Source organism: Phycomyces blakesleeanus (genome assembly GCF_001638985.1).
Source record: "Phycomyces blakesleeanus NRRL 1555(-) unplaced genomic scaffold PHYBLscaffold_37, whole genome shotgun sequence".
In the NCBI taxonomy this organism is placed as follows: Eukaryota; Fungi; Mucoromycota; class Mucoromycetes; order Mucorales; family Phycomycetaceae; genus Phycomyces; species Phycomyces blakesleeanus.
Genome location: NW_017265167.1, coordinates 208839 through 224915, shown reverse-complemented (window position 1 = coordinate 224915; position 16077 = coordinate 208839). Strand labels below are relative to the sequence as shown.

Here is a 16077-nt window from a genome sequence, read left to right as displayed (position 1 = left end):
AACACAAAACACTATTGTATATTCAATATTCATATTTCTCTTAATAAATTCTTGAAGATTTATTGGTCCTTGCTGCTATGAAGAAAGAAAAAAATCAAGCTCTTTTTATATACATTTTCGTATGTACACCATTAGTAAAATCTCTAAAGTGCCTTTGTGGACTTCTAAGTATCAATCGAAATTATACTTGGTGTCTGGCGCATGATTTTACTAAAGAACGAGGTAGACCGGTTGTCTCCACTGGGACAGTTTAAGAAGCAATGACCATACTATTTTAAGAAAGAAAATTGTTCGCCTAAATTTATTTAAATATTCTATTCTTCTAAATATTTGATACTAAAACAAAAACAAACATAGCTCATACAAAAATTGAAAACCTTGGTTCAAATAAAATAGCAATGATTGTACTTGTTGTTTGGTTTCTTTTACTTTATTTCATATGCTTTATACACATCTCCTAGAATTTATGATAATATTTCTTCCTAAAGTTTCTTATATATTTTTTATATTGGTATCAATTTAAGTATTCAATACTCATTTGCACTACCCGTTTGTCTAACTTTATGAAAGCCTTTAAATTTTCTAGAACTGTCTTGATAGTTAAAAGTTCTCTTCTGTAAATTCAATTGCTATATGGCGTGCCATTTGATCCTTAACTTTAGCTACTTCTCTACTGTTTATTTCGATTGGACTCACAGTTACCATTGTATACAGTATGTTCATAATAATATATATGCTAGTGATGACAAAAATGTTTCTGGTATCATTGAATTATTTAAAATATCTAACGTCTTTGAAGTCATTAAAGCCTTTATAACTCTTAAATTATCTGAAATCTTCCAAGTCTCTAAAGTCTCTTAAATTTCCATGTTGTTAGACAATGCGATTAGCTTCTTCTCAAAAAAGAAAATATTTCAGTCAGTAAACTACTGTCTTCATACCTTTCAAAAAGTCATTGAGTCATCTCTTTTAAATATCAAGCTAGTTTAAATAATTTTCTTGCCACTTTGCTTGTCTCTATTGCTCATCTCAATTGGAAACACAATTATATTGTGAGTTATCCGTGCGAGAGTAATTCATGAACTTGTTCTCAAAATATAGAAGGACCAAATGTAGGTCATGTACAAAGATATCTCTCTTTCTCTTTAATAATATGTATGATGATGATACTTTAGGTATAGGTTGAAAAAACTGAAAACAGATATCTGTCGCATCTATATCCATTCTGTTATGTAGAATAAAGCTATGCTGAAGAATTACGTGCTTCTATTCAAGCAGTTTTGCTAACAGCTATTAATACCTATAGGTCAAAGGCATGTCTGATGATTCGTTGTAAATTAGAAAAATAAAAGGCTTTATTAGATAAGGTTGCCGAGCTTAGATTTAAAAGGTAGAAACTTAAAAAGGTCAAGAGGTTATAAGACACTAGGACAATCTAGTAACTCTATATACTGTAAACTCTTCTTAAACTCGAGTATGATCACCACATGTTCAAGCATTTTGTAAAGAAATGCTCTACTGAGAAAATGTATTATAACACAATCATTTATCTACACGTATACATTATGTTATATGCTCTGATAATATTTCTTAAAGACATATACATGTACAAACAAAATGTACCAAAAAGAAATTATCAGCAATATAATCTAGGGTACTATATTTGTATAAAATTTTCAAAGTGACCTACTGGGAATTAGGCTTTATTTCATGATTGGTTATAATATAAAAGGTGGACATCTTATGATTCGCCTTTTGTATGTCATTTACTTTATATACAATGATAAAGGAAACATTAATACCATTTCTAATTTTAAGTATAGATACGTAGACCAGCCTTTTACTACCGGGAAGTAGCTATATGTTAATTAATCACTTTTTGATTCTCACAAATTTCTGTATGCAGATGTCAAATCCTTTCTCTGCGCGTGTATATTTTATTTTATAAAAAATATATATTTATTTACTATTTCAAAATACAAACTTCAGATCTTTGTCGTTTTTTTTTTATTATTATTTTCATAAAATATCTATTACCAATACCAACTTTATAATCATTGTTGATGAGATTATTTACTATCAACGTCTACTGATACTGCTGATATGGCTGGTATTGTTGATAAGGTTGTTGAGGTTGGGGTTGAGGTGAAGACGAGTACTTCCAATCAGGCGGTGGTCTGGCAACTGCTGATACATGTTCAGATCCATCCATATAAGTATTCAATGAGTTGTATGATTGAGGCTGAGGATTATTGTGGTTAGGGAATACTGGTCGATCTGCGGCCATATAAGGAGATCTGTGAGGGGAACTATCGTTTGAGGGGATGTGTGGAGCTGGCATGGCAACTGGGAATGAAGGTCCAGGAAGAGTAGAGTACGGATCATTAAATTGACCATGATAATGCTGTTCAGGACGGTAATGATCATTACCCGCTACTTGAGGGAAAGGTTGGTAACCCGGATCATCCGATTGTGGTGGGTTAGTGAAAGGTGTCATGTGAGGCATGGCAGACTTGGATGGTGTTGGAGCAGGAAATGGGGCAGGAAATGGAGAAGGGAATTGAACAGGAGGTCTCATTGGCGTCCATTGATCTTGTAAGTACTCGGTAGTGTAAGAAGAACCTACGGGGGCTAATGGGAAGCCCGAGTTAGGTCTAGAAGGCAGTTTTGGAGGAGACATTGGCATCTTTGGAGATGACGGCATGGGAGGAGTAACTGGCATCTTTGGAGATACTGGCATCTTCGGATATTCTGGCATTGGGGGAGAATGGACTGATGGAATTGAGGGAGAATGAGCTGATGGCATCGGAAAATCAACATGCTCCTCTAAAGCCTGCGGGATACTTGGTTCATGCACTGTGCTCTCTTCAGACCGTTCTTCTACGGGTATTTCTACATCTCTTGGAGGTACCACTTCTTCGATAGACTCTGAATCATCTTTTTCTGGTACTGGGACTTCTTCAGGAACAATTGGATCCTCCACTAACTTAGGTAGACTCTTTTCAGGCACAGGCACAGGCACGGGCTCTTCCTCATCCTCATCATCGTCCTCGATTTCCAACTCAGGCTTGGGACAAGTTCCCAGTATGATCTTGATTGGAATCACAACCATGTTCTTTGGATTGTCAATCTGAGAGTCCTCGGAGTCTTCATTAAGGTTGACTTGAACCCGGATAACATATTCTACTTTAAGAATACGGCCACTCTCTCCGATAGTAGGTGGTGTTGAAGTGGGGATCATTAACTTGGTTAGAACCACTTGGTTGTTCGGTTTTAAATCCGGGATTACCAGGTCACGCAAACTGGATTTGACAACCTGTTGCTCTGCCCACTGAGTTCTAAGAAATGCCCGATAATCCACGTTAGATAATATAGATGGTAGTAGAAAAGACGACCCAATCATTACTTTGATCTTCCAGTGTATGTACGGCGAATCAATTCTACACGAACAGCATTGACCTTGGTAAACCCGCGGTGGTGTTTGACAGTGATGGTTATGGGCAACACATCACCTAAACACGAAATTGTATAAGCTCATGGAAACAAAATGACACAATCTTATATGTATGTTGTTTATCGACACACGTTCACTTGCCTCTAACAATAGCAAATCTAGGTACACTCACGATCACACGAGCCTTTTGATCTGGTCCTGCGTCTGTCAATGCAACATCCTCAATGAATTCTCCCTTGACACAGTAATCAGGCTCTCTAACATCAAGGAGTTCTAGGATGTTGATATCGACCTTTGCTTGAGAGGACCACTTTTCTAAAGTATAAGGCTTTTCGTGTAACGCTGAGATCGAGTACTTTACGCTGCCAATTTTAGGGATCTGTTTTTTTTAATAAAAAAAAACAATTTGATCTTGTCAGTATATATACATATATTATGATTTTACATTTATTCTCTAGCACAACTTATTGTCCTCTTACTGTTGCGGTACTCGGTAACTCTGGAGTGAGCCGGGGAACAAGAAACTTAAAAGGAAACCGATGGGTTTTTGCTTCCAACATGTGTGATTTTTCGTTATCATCTGTGGGTGTGGCCATAAAAATTGTTTGAGTGTAGAGTTGGACAACGTTTCCGTCTGACTGGGCCTCTCCTGCGAATGTCACCCTAATGGCATTTGTCCTTGTTGGTTTGGCGAGGTCTACGACAACATCACCTAATATATATACGTAGCAAAATAATATGTATCAAGGGGTATTATGTTGGCCTGGCTGATTAAGGTTTACCTTCAATGACATCTCCTGGGAAGAAAAATTTATCGTTTTCTAAATGAATATAAAAATCTTTTTGTTTACTTCCTGACAGAAACATGTCAGGATTGATGATGCAAGAATGAATATATAAAAAAAAGTAAAGTGGAAAAAGAGCTCAGAATAGAGTGGGGCTCAGTTGAACAGTAAAGAGAGGGTTTCTTGTACTAGTTTCCGTCAGACAGATGTGACTGGCTTAGCGCATAGACGGCAAAGAATACCAGCTGTCCTGTTTAGGAGTAAAGGGAGGGGGAGGGGAAGAAAGGACTATTTATTTGTGAACCCACAATGGCGTTTTCATTTGCCAGGCGATCTAAACAGACTTTTTCACATGTGGGATTCCAATTCAACCGAACATTCTTTAGTCTTCCAGATCTACTGAGTTCTCGAAAGCAGTACTCTGAGCGCAAGTTACTCAAGTAAGAATCTTCTCAAACTAGAAAAGGCTTGGACTTGCGCCCCTTTGCTGAACAAACCTTCTTTTTGTGTTTATTTTACAAACAAAAAAAAACAAAAAAAAAATTACGCATACACCAGCTTTTCGCAAAAAGAAGTCTACGATGTAGTTTCGAATGTAAAAGATTATCACCTCTTTGTCCCATTTTGCAATGCATCCCATGTCTATTCATCTACACCTTTGGGTACCACTGGAACATATATCATGAAGGCAGAATTAGGGGTTGGATTTAAATTATTTGAAGAAAAATACATGTCGCAAGTAACCTGTAAAGAACCTATAATGGTCCAGGTAAAAATGAATTGATTAGGGACTGTAGTGATCGTATCTATATAAAAACGGTGATGTAACTTTTTGTTTATACTAATAGATAAATAATTTGTGTTTGTAGGCTATTGCGGCAGATTCATCTTTGTTCAAAGAACTAGTTACCACATGGAAGTTTACACCTTATACTTATCCTTCGGGTAATCTTCAGGCAACACAACCACCAGCTTGCTATGTAGATTTTGATATTACTTTTGAGTTTGCATCACCGATCCATGCCCAGGCATCTTCCGTCTTTTTCGATCAGATCTCAAAGATGATGCTAGGTGCATTTGTAGGTCGATGTGAGAATGTCTATAGAAGACGGGCATCTTCCCACTAGTGAGATCTCTTTGATAACGCATAGTTTTTCTTTCTTTGGTTGATTGTATTGTAGTAAAATATATTATTAGATGATTTATAGATTGATTTGAGACACACCTTTAATCCCCATAAACTTTATAGAGCTACCATGTTTTATATCTATGCATACATTATTGACATTTAATCACATAGAGATAGAGTTCTTACCTGTTATATATGAAGATCCGGATATCCAAATTCTTTAAGTAATATAATTTATACTTCTTTCATAAATAAGTAAGATAGAAATAGAAAATGGGAATATAACCCCTGAAACATTACACCAAGCCATTACCGATCATTGTATAACAGTACAGTTGATATTTTCTCTCTCTCTTTCTCTCTTTCTCTCTTTGCTATAGTGTATACGAAGATGGAAATGTTATTTAAATATTATAAGAAGAAGAAAAAACAAAGCAAAACAAAACAGGATAATAATAAGTAGTAGTAATAATAATATAAAAGAATAATTCTATTAAAATGTGCTGTGGTTAAGGTGACAGTCGTATGTGTTGTCATAATATACAAAAATGTGTGAGTGCATAGCGAAATGTTACCAGTACATAAGTTCTGCAGGCTCAGGCTCATTCATTCTACTACTGTAAGGTTGTTTCAGTAGTGTGTTATCATTATTTGGACCACTTGGACCAATTCTATTATTTCCCATGTAGCCCAACAGTACGCTACGCGAAGGTGAATCTGGCATCATTGACATTGACATTCCTGAAAACATATCCGCACCACGATCATTGTGTGTTTGGTTTTTTGAAGAGTCTTGATGTTGATGTTGATGTTGTCGTTGATGATTGCCATTGTCTTGCTGTGGTAATGAGATAGATTGTGTAGGAGAGAACTCATGTGATGATATCAGGGGCTGGTCTTGTAGCACTACCAATTGTTGATTTGTGCTTGGGCCACTGTTATTGTTATTATGTTCATTATAGTTCTGGTTTGGAACACTCTGTGCTCCAAGGTAATTATTCCACTCTTCTGTGTCAAGTGAAGATGGTACTCCCCAGAATGCTGTTCCCAAGGGATCGAATTGTCGTTGAGTAGGACCCAGAACAGTGCCAGGAGCAGCAAATGGATCTGTTGTTTGTGCGTCCATAAAACTGTTGTTTGCATGGGTACTGTACTGGTTACTGTCGTGCAATGATATCGACCTAGTGGGCACGTTTCCCTTCGCCCCTGATGAGGTAGTAGGCGAAACCATAAATGGGTATTTGTATTCAGAGTCAAAAGGCATATAGTTCAGCCCGTGCGACGCAAGAAGATGCTCTGGCATTTTTTGGGATGGCATTTGGGAATTCGGCAACTGATTTGGCCATTGATTTTCTGTAAATCCATTCCGTTCAATCTTATTGTTGTTGTTGTCTTCAAAACTTCTTGATTGTCTTCGGCGGTGATCGTACATAGATATTTCTGGAGAGTTGGGAACGGCTATGGATGGTGGAGGAAGGCTGAGCGTCTTTGCTGGCTGCGGACCGTCTTCTCCGCATTCAAGGTTAATATCCCGGAGACCGGCGAGCTCTCCAATAATATTTGAACTTCTGGCAGCATTATTCCATGTTAGCTCGATCTCGTCCAAAGCCCGCATAATTTTGTTGATGTTGACTTTGGCGTCAAATGCAGACTCTGCATCACTCGAGGAGGCCAGGTTGATAAAGATTATACCTGCTGTAAAAACATAGTAGACTGTAAAATTGGAAACATAGGGCAAATGTTTTTCTACGAGCATAATGTTGACAATATCCAGAATTGTGTTGGCTGCTGATATGCATATTTTGTATGACGGAAGAGACATGGGCGATACGGTTTGTGTCGGCCCAGGAATAAAGGGTCGGTGAAGGAGAATTACTGTAGTATAATACACCATGTGCATTTGACAAACTGGCAGCGGCGGGTCAGGCCCAGTTTCACCGATCTGTGTATTAGGGGGTTTGTATTGTAATGAAGGTGGAAGTGAGCTAAACCAGTTTGTAAGCTGTCGATTGAGGGTTAGGAGAATATGGTCAATGTGTTGTGGAAGTCCATGGTGGCGTGCTTTAGCATAATAGATATTCTTCAAGACATGGCCAAGAATATCGCATATCTTGATCAGCTGCGTAAGAATATCTAATATTCTGACTGGTGGACGTGATGATTCTGAATTTTCCAAAGTTACTGGTTCGTCGTCGTCTTCTTGGGGAAATGGGACATCGATATCTCGTTCCTCAAAATTAGAAGAACGTCCGTAAATGGCACTCGTCAGGCGATCAGTAATGAAACAGCACCAGAAAACCCGTTTTCTTCGTTCTCTTTCTTCACGCGAGATATTCCAGTGCTCGCAATTGCGGTGAAGACCTAAATCTTGGGCCATACGAAATGCCTATTACATAATGATAAGCCCATCTGTCAAGTGACTTTAACTTCAGATACACTTACCATACCGCTATATAGCCAAGAGCGTGCAGGCTTCATTACACCCTGTTGATGACTAGCAAGAAGAAGAAGGGCTTGAACGGTAGATATCTTGGGAATATCGTAATAATCGTCCAAAAGACACTTTGCTCGCTCAAAGTAAATTTCGCCTGCTGTATCTGCCGATGCAGGATCAGATCTTACTCGTTCGTCGGGCGACATTCGGGATGCCAATGCATAGATAGCATTGAGTAAAAGCGGTGATACTTGCTCTTCTGGAGAAATTGCGGGCACAAGTAGCTTCTTGTGAAAGAGGGGCATACAAGGGTAAAAGTATTTAAAGTAGATGTCGATAAGGTGCTTAGAAAGATCTTTGGGAGGCAATTCGAGTGGGTCTAGTAAAGGTGGTGTCTTGTGGCTTGTTGTGGATTTGTGTCCCCAACCTGAAAAGTGAAATGCACCGTTCTGGTACGTCCGACTCTTCTGTAGAAGATAATAACCTGAAGATTTCCCTAAATATCGTACTTGGCCACTCTCATCCATAGAAAGTTGACCGGTTCCATCATTAATGGAATCTGGACTGCTAGGTGAATCGGCTAACCCTGTGGAGCTGAGGGTTGGGCTGGAGACAAGATAAGGCTGCGACAAGACTGTGCTTTTTGGAGAAGACTGCAATTGTCTCGTATTGTGTTCATTAGAGGTATCGGGGGTTCTCTGATTGGAGTCCTGAGAATTGGTCGAATACTGCTTACTGTGCTGTTTTCTCCTCACAGGCCGCGATTTAATTTGCTCTCCTGTCGTTGTTTCTAGCGGGGAATTCAGTTCAGCGAGGAGGGCTTTGGATCTTGGGTCATCTTCCTGGATGACTTCGCTCAATAGGCCTTCTAGTTTGTGCAGCCTGTTTTCTATTGCTTCTATATAGCCTTTGGGTGGGCCTCTCTGATAAATATAAATAGAAATATATATTAGCATGTATTTTATTTGTTTGTTGTTTCTGCTCTAACCTTTTTCGTAGTGTCCTTGTAACTACAGGCAAGGTTGAATGCTTGACAGTTACTACAAATAGGAGCAAGGCCATCGCACTTGATCTTCTTTCTCCGGCATAGATCACTGTAATGATAAATAATAGAAATGAGAAATAAAAGAAAAAGTAATCATCAGTAAGTAATTCTTTAACAATGTGTGTTTTGAATTGCTTTGCTTACCATGCTCTACTCACTCGCTGTCGCTTTTCGGCCACATCGTCTCCCTCTCCGCTGTTGGACATTTAGCCGCTCTTTTTTTATCGTCGAAAGGGAAATGAGGTTAAAACCAGGGCAGTAAAGTCACGTCAACGACTAGTGATAAAATGCAGAAAGGCCCAAATCACCACGGAATGGGAGACTTAACTTAGTTGAGAACAAGTCACAATGGGATTTGAACACTTGTCTCTCGGGTGGCGACGTCACTTTGAGGCATTTTAAAAAACCGTCGTTCTTTTTTTGGCGTATTGACAAAGGCGATGTATATCCAAAAATAGTTAATTGAACTACTTTGGCTACTTTGCCCAATCTCCGCTTAGTATTTCACGGTGTCTGTGCATTAGAAATAGGGACTTTAGATGGTGAGTAACTTGGTAATTTAACGATTGGAAATTGTTAAATAAAGGAAGAAGTGAAGAGGATATGGTAAGGCCTCCAATGACTGTTTAAGGGTGAAATTGTTCAAGTCATACAATTAAAAGACAAATAACCCGATTGCCTGCACCAGAAAAGCATCGACCAAGCCATCAAAGTTAGTTTTTTTTTCTTGTAACTTGGCGATAAAATTGGTTCTGGACAATTGAGTTACGAAGAAAATATGGGTTTGTAGCTCCACGTGTAACTCAATCATCTGTATACAACGATCGTCTATAATTAGAATATATGTTGTTCATCTTGGCATAAAATAAGATTCATAGAATGAATGTACACATAAATAAGTTAAGCTGGTGCTTTGAAGTACAAGGCTAGAAAGGACTACATGTTCAGCAGATTGGCATTCATTTACACTGTGACAGTGGTGCTTATTTCCTATTATATATTTGCCCATATTTATATCTTATAATCACTCCACTGTATATTATAGCCTATTTAGCACATTATTACACCTTGGTAATACAAAGCGTATGACGGTTTATGAGACACAAAAACACATTTGCTCTTTTTTAAACACCTGTTATTATTAAATGTCTTATATTTAGTTGTATTCAGAGTATCAAGCTTTTCTTTGATCTAGTAAAGCAAATGTGTAATCACCAATACAGTCGAGCGTGTAATAAAAGTAAAAAGCTTATAGCTCTATATTTTTTAAGAAAGTAATTGTAGGATATAATAAAATAATAGCAACATACAAAAAAAAGTATTTAAAGCTTGATCCCAAAACAGTCAAGACATTTGTTTTCAAAATAAACAAAATAATCATCATAATCACTCTTTCTAGATTTACAGGAAGACCATTATCGTTGCCTAATAAGATCTCACGTAGCCTGGTGCAGTCTTGTTTCTGTGCTATGGGCAATGTAATGTCCTCAAACCTTGAATCATAATAATAAACTATTTAAGAGCATCTTAAGGTTAGCTTTATCTGGTAAAACTGGTTTTCTGTATTCTAAAATCTTTATCATACTAGTGATACCAATAGGTTTACTAATAATAAGGTATAAAATAATGTAAACATGCACTTGAATGGTAACAAGATGAATAATCTTGATAGCGCCACAGTTGTGTGGCTTAACCTAACTTTTATTTTGATTCATACTCTAGATAATTGAATTTAATGTGCACTGTATTGTAGCAGCCTTGTGTGTAAGAGATAATCATATGTACTTTGGAAAAAGCTGTATATTGTAAAAACACTTCTTCCACGAGTTAAACGGTACATTATCTTTAAAAGGGATAGCTGGTTTTGATAATAAAAACCCTGTCGGTAGTACGAAAATGAAGAGTACAACTGATCGGAACTGGCAGGAACAGTATCTAAGTTCCCGAATACGATTGGATTTTGTCGAAATACTCGATCCTTGTTGATAGACAACAAGGAGTTTCCGTTAAAATAGATAATGACAATAATTAGATATCCATGAGAGCTTTGGAGGCTTTAATTGAGGATTAATCCATAAATATTGGATGCTAGGCGTCATTGAAGCGTAAATGGGTGTCATTGTCGGCTTGGTATCATAATGACTCACAAATAGAAAACTTAAGAATTGGGGATAGTTCTTCCTTCACTATTTAGGAATAATCGGTACCCCACCAGATAGTTATATTTGTACCGTTACTTCTTGTAGGTCGCCGGTTGACACGGAATTATAGCTTATTATACATATCTGTGTTTTTCACTCGAGTATAAAAATTTCTGTCAATTGATTTAGACATTTCCCGAAAACTTTGGGTTTGTAACACAAAACTCAGCTACTTCTGTACACACAATCTGGCTTTCGAGAAACCCGCAGAAGGCTTGGTTAATCTAAGCAAGATGATGCCCTGGTGTGTTGTAGACGTTGTGAAAACATATACCTTACTTGAATACTTAAAACGTAGACATTTGGCTGATTTTTAAGTTAGATAACAAGAACCATCGAGAACTGCACTGTAAGATATAATCACTGGTCTAAAACCCAGCTGACATGTGTTCTCACCAGTATAAGCACAAACCACTCTTACCATCCCAGCCACATCCTCCATTCATAACTTACTCTCATTTATTTTTTAAAAGCTTTGATTCCAAACATTCTTTCTTTTTCTGCACATCTTTTATACCAAAATAAACCAAGCTGCTATACAAAAGGCAACAATTTGGGGGCGTCTTTTTGGGAACGTAGTGCTACACGCACACAGAAAATAAACACGAGCCGGGCAGAATGGTAGTAGTCACATTTAGATGTGCTTGCCGGAGAACAAGTTACCTCGATTATGTAATATCTCTTCTTGAGATCCGAATTTTTTTTTTTAAAAATAATATTTCACACCCATGTCATTTTGTGATCTCTCTCCTTTTCTCATACTCCCATTTAAATCGTCAGTAACTGTATCTCAATATCTCTTCCCTTCTTTGTGAGGTCTATTAGCTTAAGAAGACCCATAAAACAGCAACTCATTGGTAAAAATTAAATGTAAAGACATTTTGTCCTTGCACTGATAAAATTGTAAAAGTATTGTTCATTTAATAATGGTACAGTGAGATATGGATAAGCCTATTAATAAACGGATTAGAATATTTTTCAAAACATTAAACCTATCAACTTTTCTATTAATTTATTGAGTAAGAAAATGGTGGTTTTATTTTATCAAGTATCTTAAATTCTCTCAGATTTTCTTTCGTTTTCAACACTTTGCCATTAGTATAAGTAAGGTCTTATTAGTAGCTGATCGTATATTGACTTTCTAAATCTTGGCTATAATATCACATCCGAACCAGTGTATGCTAAGTGCAATAATAAGTACAACTACAAACATTCCAAAGTTAATTATATCGCAAAATATTCTTACATTATATTTATACTCTCTTAAGCAATAGATACATAATATAATACACCTGCTTTACTGGAGCGAAGAACAAGTCTTGATATCCTCTTTTTTTTCTTTGAAAAAGTCATTAATTGATAGGTGTTAAAAATGTGTATACATGCTTGCGTTATAAGCTGTCTTACAATGTGTCTTACCAAGTTGTGCTTTTTTTGTATCAAAACCCACAACCTTTATTTTTGAACGGTGCGATTATGTACAAGGAAATTAAACCAAACAAGACTAATTGCACTAGTTGCATAATTGTGATTAAGATGGTATTTACTCATGGTTCTACCATTCACCAAACTCAATTCACTGCTATCGAACTATTTGGTTTTTGTAGCACTTTACTTACATAGATCAGTTGACAAATAAATCTGACAACTTACACGTACAAGCTTGTATACGATGGTGATATAAAGTTCTGAGTAGACTTGCTCTCGAGATATAAAATATGCTTTGACTAAGAAGAAGAAAATAATGATTGAGCTGCTCAACATAATTTTTATCTTTAGAAAAAGTGTAAGCTGTTTAAACTTTAGAATTCAATTATACAATATTCCTAAACAAGATTAATATAACTTTATCTGTATATACTTCAATTTAACATATTTTCTGTATAAATATATATAAGCCTAAACAATTTCTTTAAGGTATGCTTTCTAAAGGACCAAGGCATATATTAGCTTCGATAAAGTCTTGGACATCTTAATCAAAAAGAAATTTTTAAAAAATTGTTTAAATTAATTGAAAACATTCATTAGAATTGAAACAAGCCTTTTTGATTCCCGATGTTACACGTGACTCGAAAAGTTTTTGTTTTTTCGGGACGATGGTTAGGTAAAAAAAAAATATGAGAAAAAAAAATCAACTTGACGTGTTCTTCTCTTTTTTTTTCCTGCTCTCCTTTAAACGAGTGTCGTTGAGACCATAAAAAGACAAAAGTAGCCCGATCCCACCTTTTCGGCAACACCCAAAACACCTTAGACATGTCACGTTTCTTCCGTTCTGCCTCAGACAGCGAATCCGATTCCGAGTCCTCTGACAACGAGTCCTTCATTTCCGATGACTTGTCCGACAACGAAGTCGATTCCGAAGGAGAAGAAGAAAAGCAACAAGACGATCAGCCCAAAAAATCACGTTTCTTGAAGGGTACTGGAGACGACTCTGACGATGACTCTGATAATGAATTCGGTGGAAAGCGTCAGGTCAAATCGCAAAAAGACAAGCGTCTTGAAGAAATGCAGGGATCTGTAAAAGCTATCGAAAATGGACAAAAGAATAGCGATTGGACCCGAATCACAAATGGTACGCTTTCAACGATTGAGATCTAAAAAAAAGAGCACCCGATCGACCCTAGAAATGCTCATTAGCTGTGTTATTTAGAATTCGACAAGTTGGCTGTCAGCGTAACCAGAGCAACTACCGGTTTCGACAGCATTGAAGTTCCCAGATTCTACATCAAGGTTCTTTCAGACCTTGATGATTTTATGCAGGAAACCCTCCAAAAGGAAAAGTCTGCCAAGAAGAAGATGAGTGCAGGAAACAACAAGGCTGTCAACGCCATGCGTCAAAAGTTGAAGAAGATCAACAAGCAGTACGAAAAGTCAATCGCAGAATACAAAAAGGTAATGTGGTAAAATTTAAGAGATTTTTTAATGGTGATATTGACATAAATTATTAAAGGATCCCGAAGCTTTCATGGTCGAGGAAGAAGAAGAGGAGATCCCTGAGCCTATTGTGAAGAAAAAGGTTACCCCAAGTGAGAAGGTTTCTTCCGTAGAAACTGAAGCTGTTGATGATGGCTTCACCTCAGTTGGTAAGGGCGGTAAGGCTGTTGTTGAGGTGACCAACGAAACCCTCCTGACTAAGCTGAGAGAGACTCTCGAAAACAGAGGAAAGAAGGTGGGTTATAAATACAAAAATAACAGGAATGACAGAAAGCAGACCAATCACTGTGATTATTCATACAAAATAATAATATTTAGAACACTGATCGTGAGGAACAAGTTGCTGTTTTGGAAGTTCTCCTCCAAAAGTCAAAGTCGCCTTTCCAGAAGATCTCGGTTCTCCTTGCTTTGATCTCTTCCCGCTTTGATATTAACCTCAGCATGGTTGAGTATATGCAACTGAAACTTTGGAAGTCAGTCGAGAAAGAACTCAACCTTCTTCTCGAGGTCCTTGAGGCTAACCCTGCATTCGTTGTTTGCGAAAATGCCGAGGATCTCGATAACGAAGATAAGGATATAACGCCAGCTGCTGGTGAGACTATCAAGATCCGTGGTTCCATCGTCAGTTACGCTGAACGCCTGGATGATGAATTCACTCGTTCGCTCCAGCACATTGATCCCCACACTACTGAATACATTGATCGTCTCCGTGATGAGCCTTCTTTGTACGCTATCTTGGTTCGCACACAATCCTACTTTGAGGAGTATCAGATGAAGGATAACATCTCTAGAGTTCTTATCCGCAGATTGGAGCACATCTACTACAAGGTAACGTAGAATTAGTTCAGTCCGCAAATGCACCATAATACATATAACCGAGGAATCACTAATTAAGACGTAATTGTTCCTAGCCTGAGCAAGTCATTCGCTCCATTGAGTCAGCCACCAAGGAGCTCTTGCCCAAGTATATTTCTTCAAAGATCACTTCATCTGAGGATCCTACTCAACTCATTCACCAGATCTGCTCTTACCTCTACAAGCAAAGCGCATCTGTTCTCCGCACACGCGCCATGCTTTGCCATATTTATCATTTTGCCCTCCACAAGGATTTCCACACTGCTAGAGACATGTTGTTGATGTCCCATTTGCAGGAATCCATTCATCAAGCCGATATTAATACACAGATCCTTTTCAACCGCACAACTGTTCAGATTGGTCTCTGCGCTTTCCGTGATGGTTTGATTAAAGAAGCACATGCTGCTCTCCAGGAGATTCAGGGCTCTGGTCGTGTTAAGGAATTGTTGGCACAGGGTATCCAGGCACCACGTTACGGTCAGCAGGCCACACCAGAGACAGATCAGCTCGAACGTCAGCGCCAGCTTCCCTTCCACATGCATATTAACCTCGAATTGCTCGAGTGTGTCTTCTTGACTTGCTCGATGCTTTTGGAGATCCCTGCTCAAGCACAGGCTGGACCTAACAACAAGAAGTTTATCTCTAGACCCTTTAGACGCCTTTTGGATTACAACGAGCGCCAGGCATTCTCTGGACCTCCCGAGAACACCAGAGATCACATCATGAGCGCTGCAAAGGCACTTGCATCAGGAGAATGGGAAAAGGCTAGAGACTTCATTCTGGCTATCAAGGTCTGGGATCTTATGCCTGAGACCCAGGATATCAAGGACATGTTGGTCCGTAAGATCCAGGAAGAGGGTCTCCGCACTTACCTTTTCACCTATGCTTCCTATTACTCTACACTCGGTCTGTCACAGCTGTCAGTCATGTTTGGTCTTCCAGTCTCAAATGTATCTGCAATTGTGTCTAAGATGATCTGGAGTGAGGAGCTGTCAGCATCGCTCGACCAGGTATCCCAGTGCGTTGTACTCCATCAGGTTGAGCTGTCCAGACTTCAGGTTCTGTCTCTTCAGTTCTCTGAAAAGGCTGCTAACCTTGTAGACCAGAATGAACGTCTTGCAGGTGTCGGTCGTGATAATTCCAAAAACCATAATTAGAATACTCTCTCTGTTTTCTCTCTTTAATTATACTGAAAAAAAAAAGAAAAACACAGTAATCATGTCGACATTTTCTTTTTTTC

General features: G+C 38.1%; 5 protein-coding genes across 5 annotated transcripts; 2 read left to right on the top strand and 3 right to left on the bottom strand.

The window, feature by feature from the left end:
• Positions 1 to 1944: 1944 nt before the first annotated feature.
• PHYBLDRAFT_160645 (hypothetical protein) lies at positions 1945 to 2617 on the bottom strand. The gene has a single exon (XM_018434220.1). The coding sequence runs from the start codon at positions 2504 to 2506 to the stop codon at positions 2087 to 2089; it is 420 nt and encodes a 139-aa protein (XP_018284345.1). The 5' UTR covers positions 2507 to 2617; the 3' UTR covers positions 1945 to 2086.
• A 2181-nt stretch (positions 2618 to 4798) lies between these two features.
• PHYBLDRAFT_25425 (hypothetical protein) lies at positions 4799 to 5366 on the top strand (the record flags this gene model as incomplete). Its single annotated transcript, XM_018439868.1, has 2 exons — positions 4799 to 5008; positions 5109 to 5366. Coding segments are annotated over 2 exons (468 nt in total), but the record flags the coding sequence as incomplete, so codon positions are not given.
• A 380-nt stretch (positions 5367 to 5746) lies between these two features.
• PHYBLDRAFT_189350 (Zn(2)-C6 fungal-specific transcription factor) lies at positions 5747 to 9088 on the bottom strand. Its single transcript, XM_018439649.1, has 4 exons — positions 8992 to 9088; positions 8791 to 8896; positions 7811 to 8725; positions 5747 to 7754 (listed from the first exon to the last, which is right to left on the bottom strand). Exons 1-4 carry the CDS (start codon positions 9051 to 9053, stop codon positions 5940 to 5942), a joined length of 2898 nt encoding a protein of 965 aa, XP_018284343.1. The 5' UTR covers positions 9054 to 9088; the 3' UTR covers positions 5747 to 5939.
• Positions 9089 to 10579: 1491 nt separating this feature from the next.
• PHYBLDRAFT_175359 (hypothetical protein) lies at positions 10580 to 11507 on the bottom strand (the record flags this gene model as incomplete). The annotated part of the gene is made up of 2 exons (XM_018437475.1): positions 10580 to 10901; positions 11470 to 11507. 2 exons carry the CDS (start codon positions 11505 to 11507, stop codon positions 10580 to 10582), a joined length of 360 nt encoding a protein of 119 aa, XP_018284342.1.
• A 1736-nt stretch (positions 11508 to 13243) lies between these two features.
• Positions 13244 to 16061, top strand: PHYBLDRAFT_128620 (hypothetical protein). Its single transcript, XM_018429228.1, has 5 exons — positions 13244 to 13620; positions 13699 to 13940; positions 13999 to 14217; positions 14301 to 14810; positions 14894 to 16061. The coding sequence occupies exons 1-5, from the start codon at positions 13302 to 13304 to the stop codon at positions 15992 to 15994; spliced, it is 2391 nt and encodes a 796-aa protein (XP_018284341.1). The 5' UTR covers positions 13244 to 13301; the 3' UTR covers positions 15995 to 16061.
• Positions 16062 to 16077: the final 16 nt, after the last annotated feature.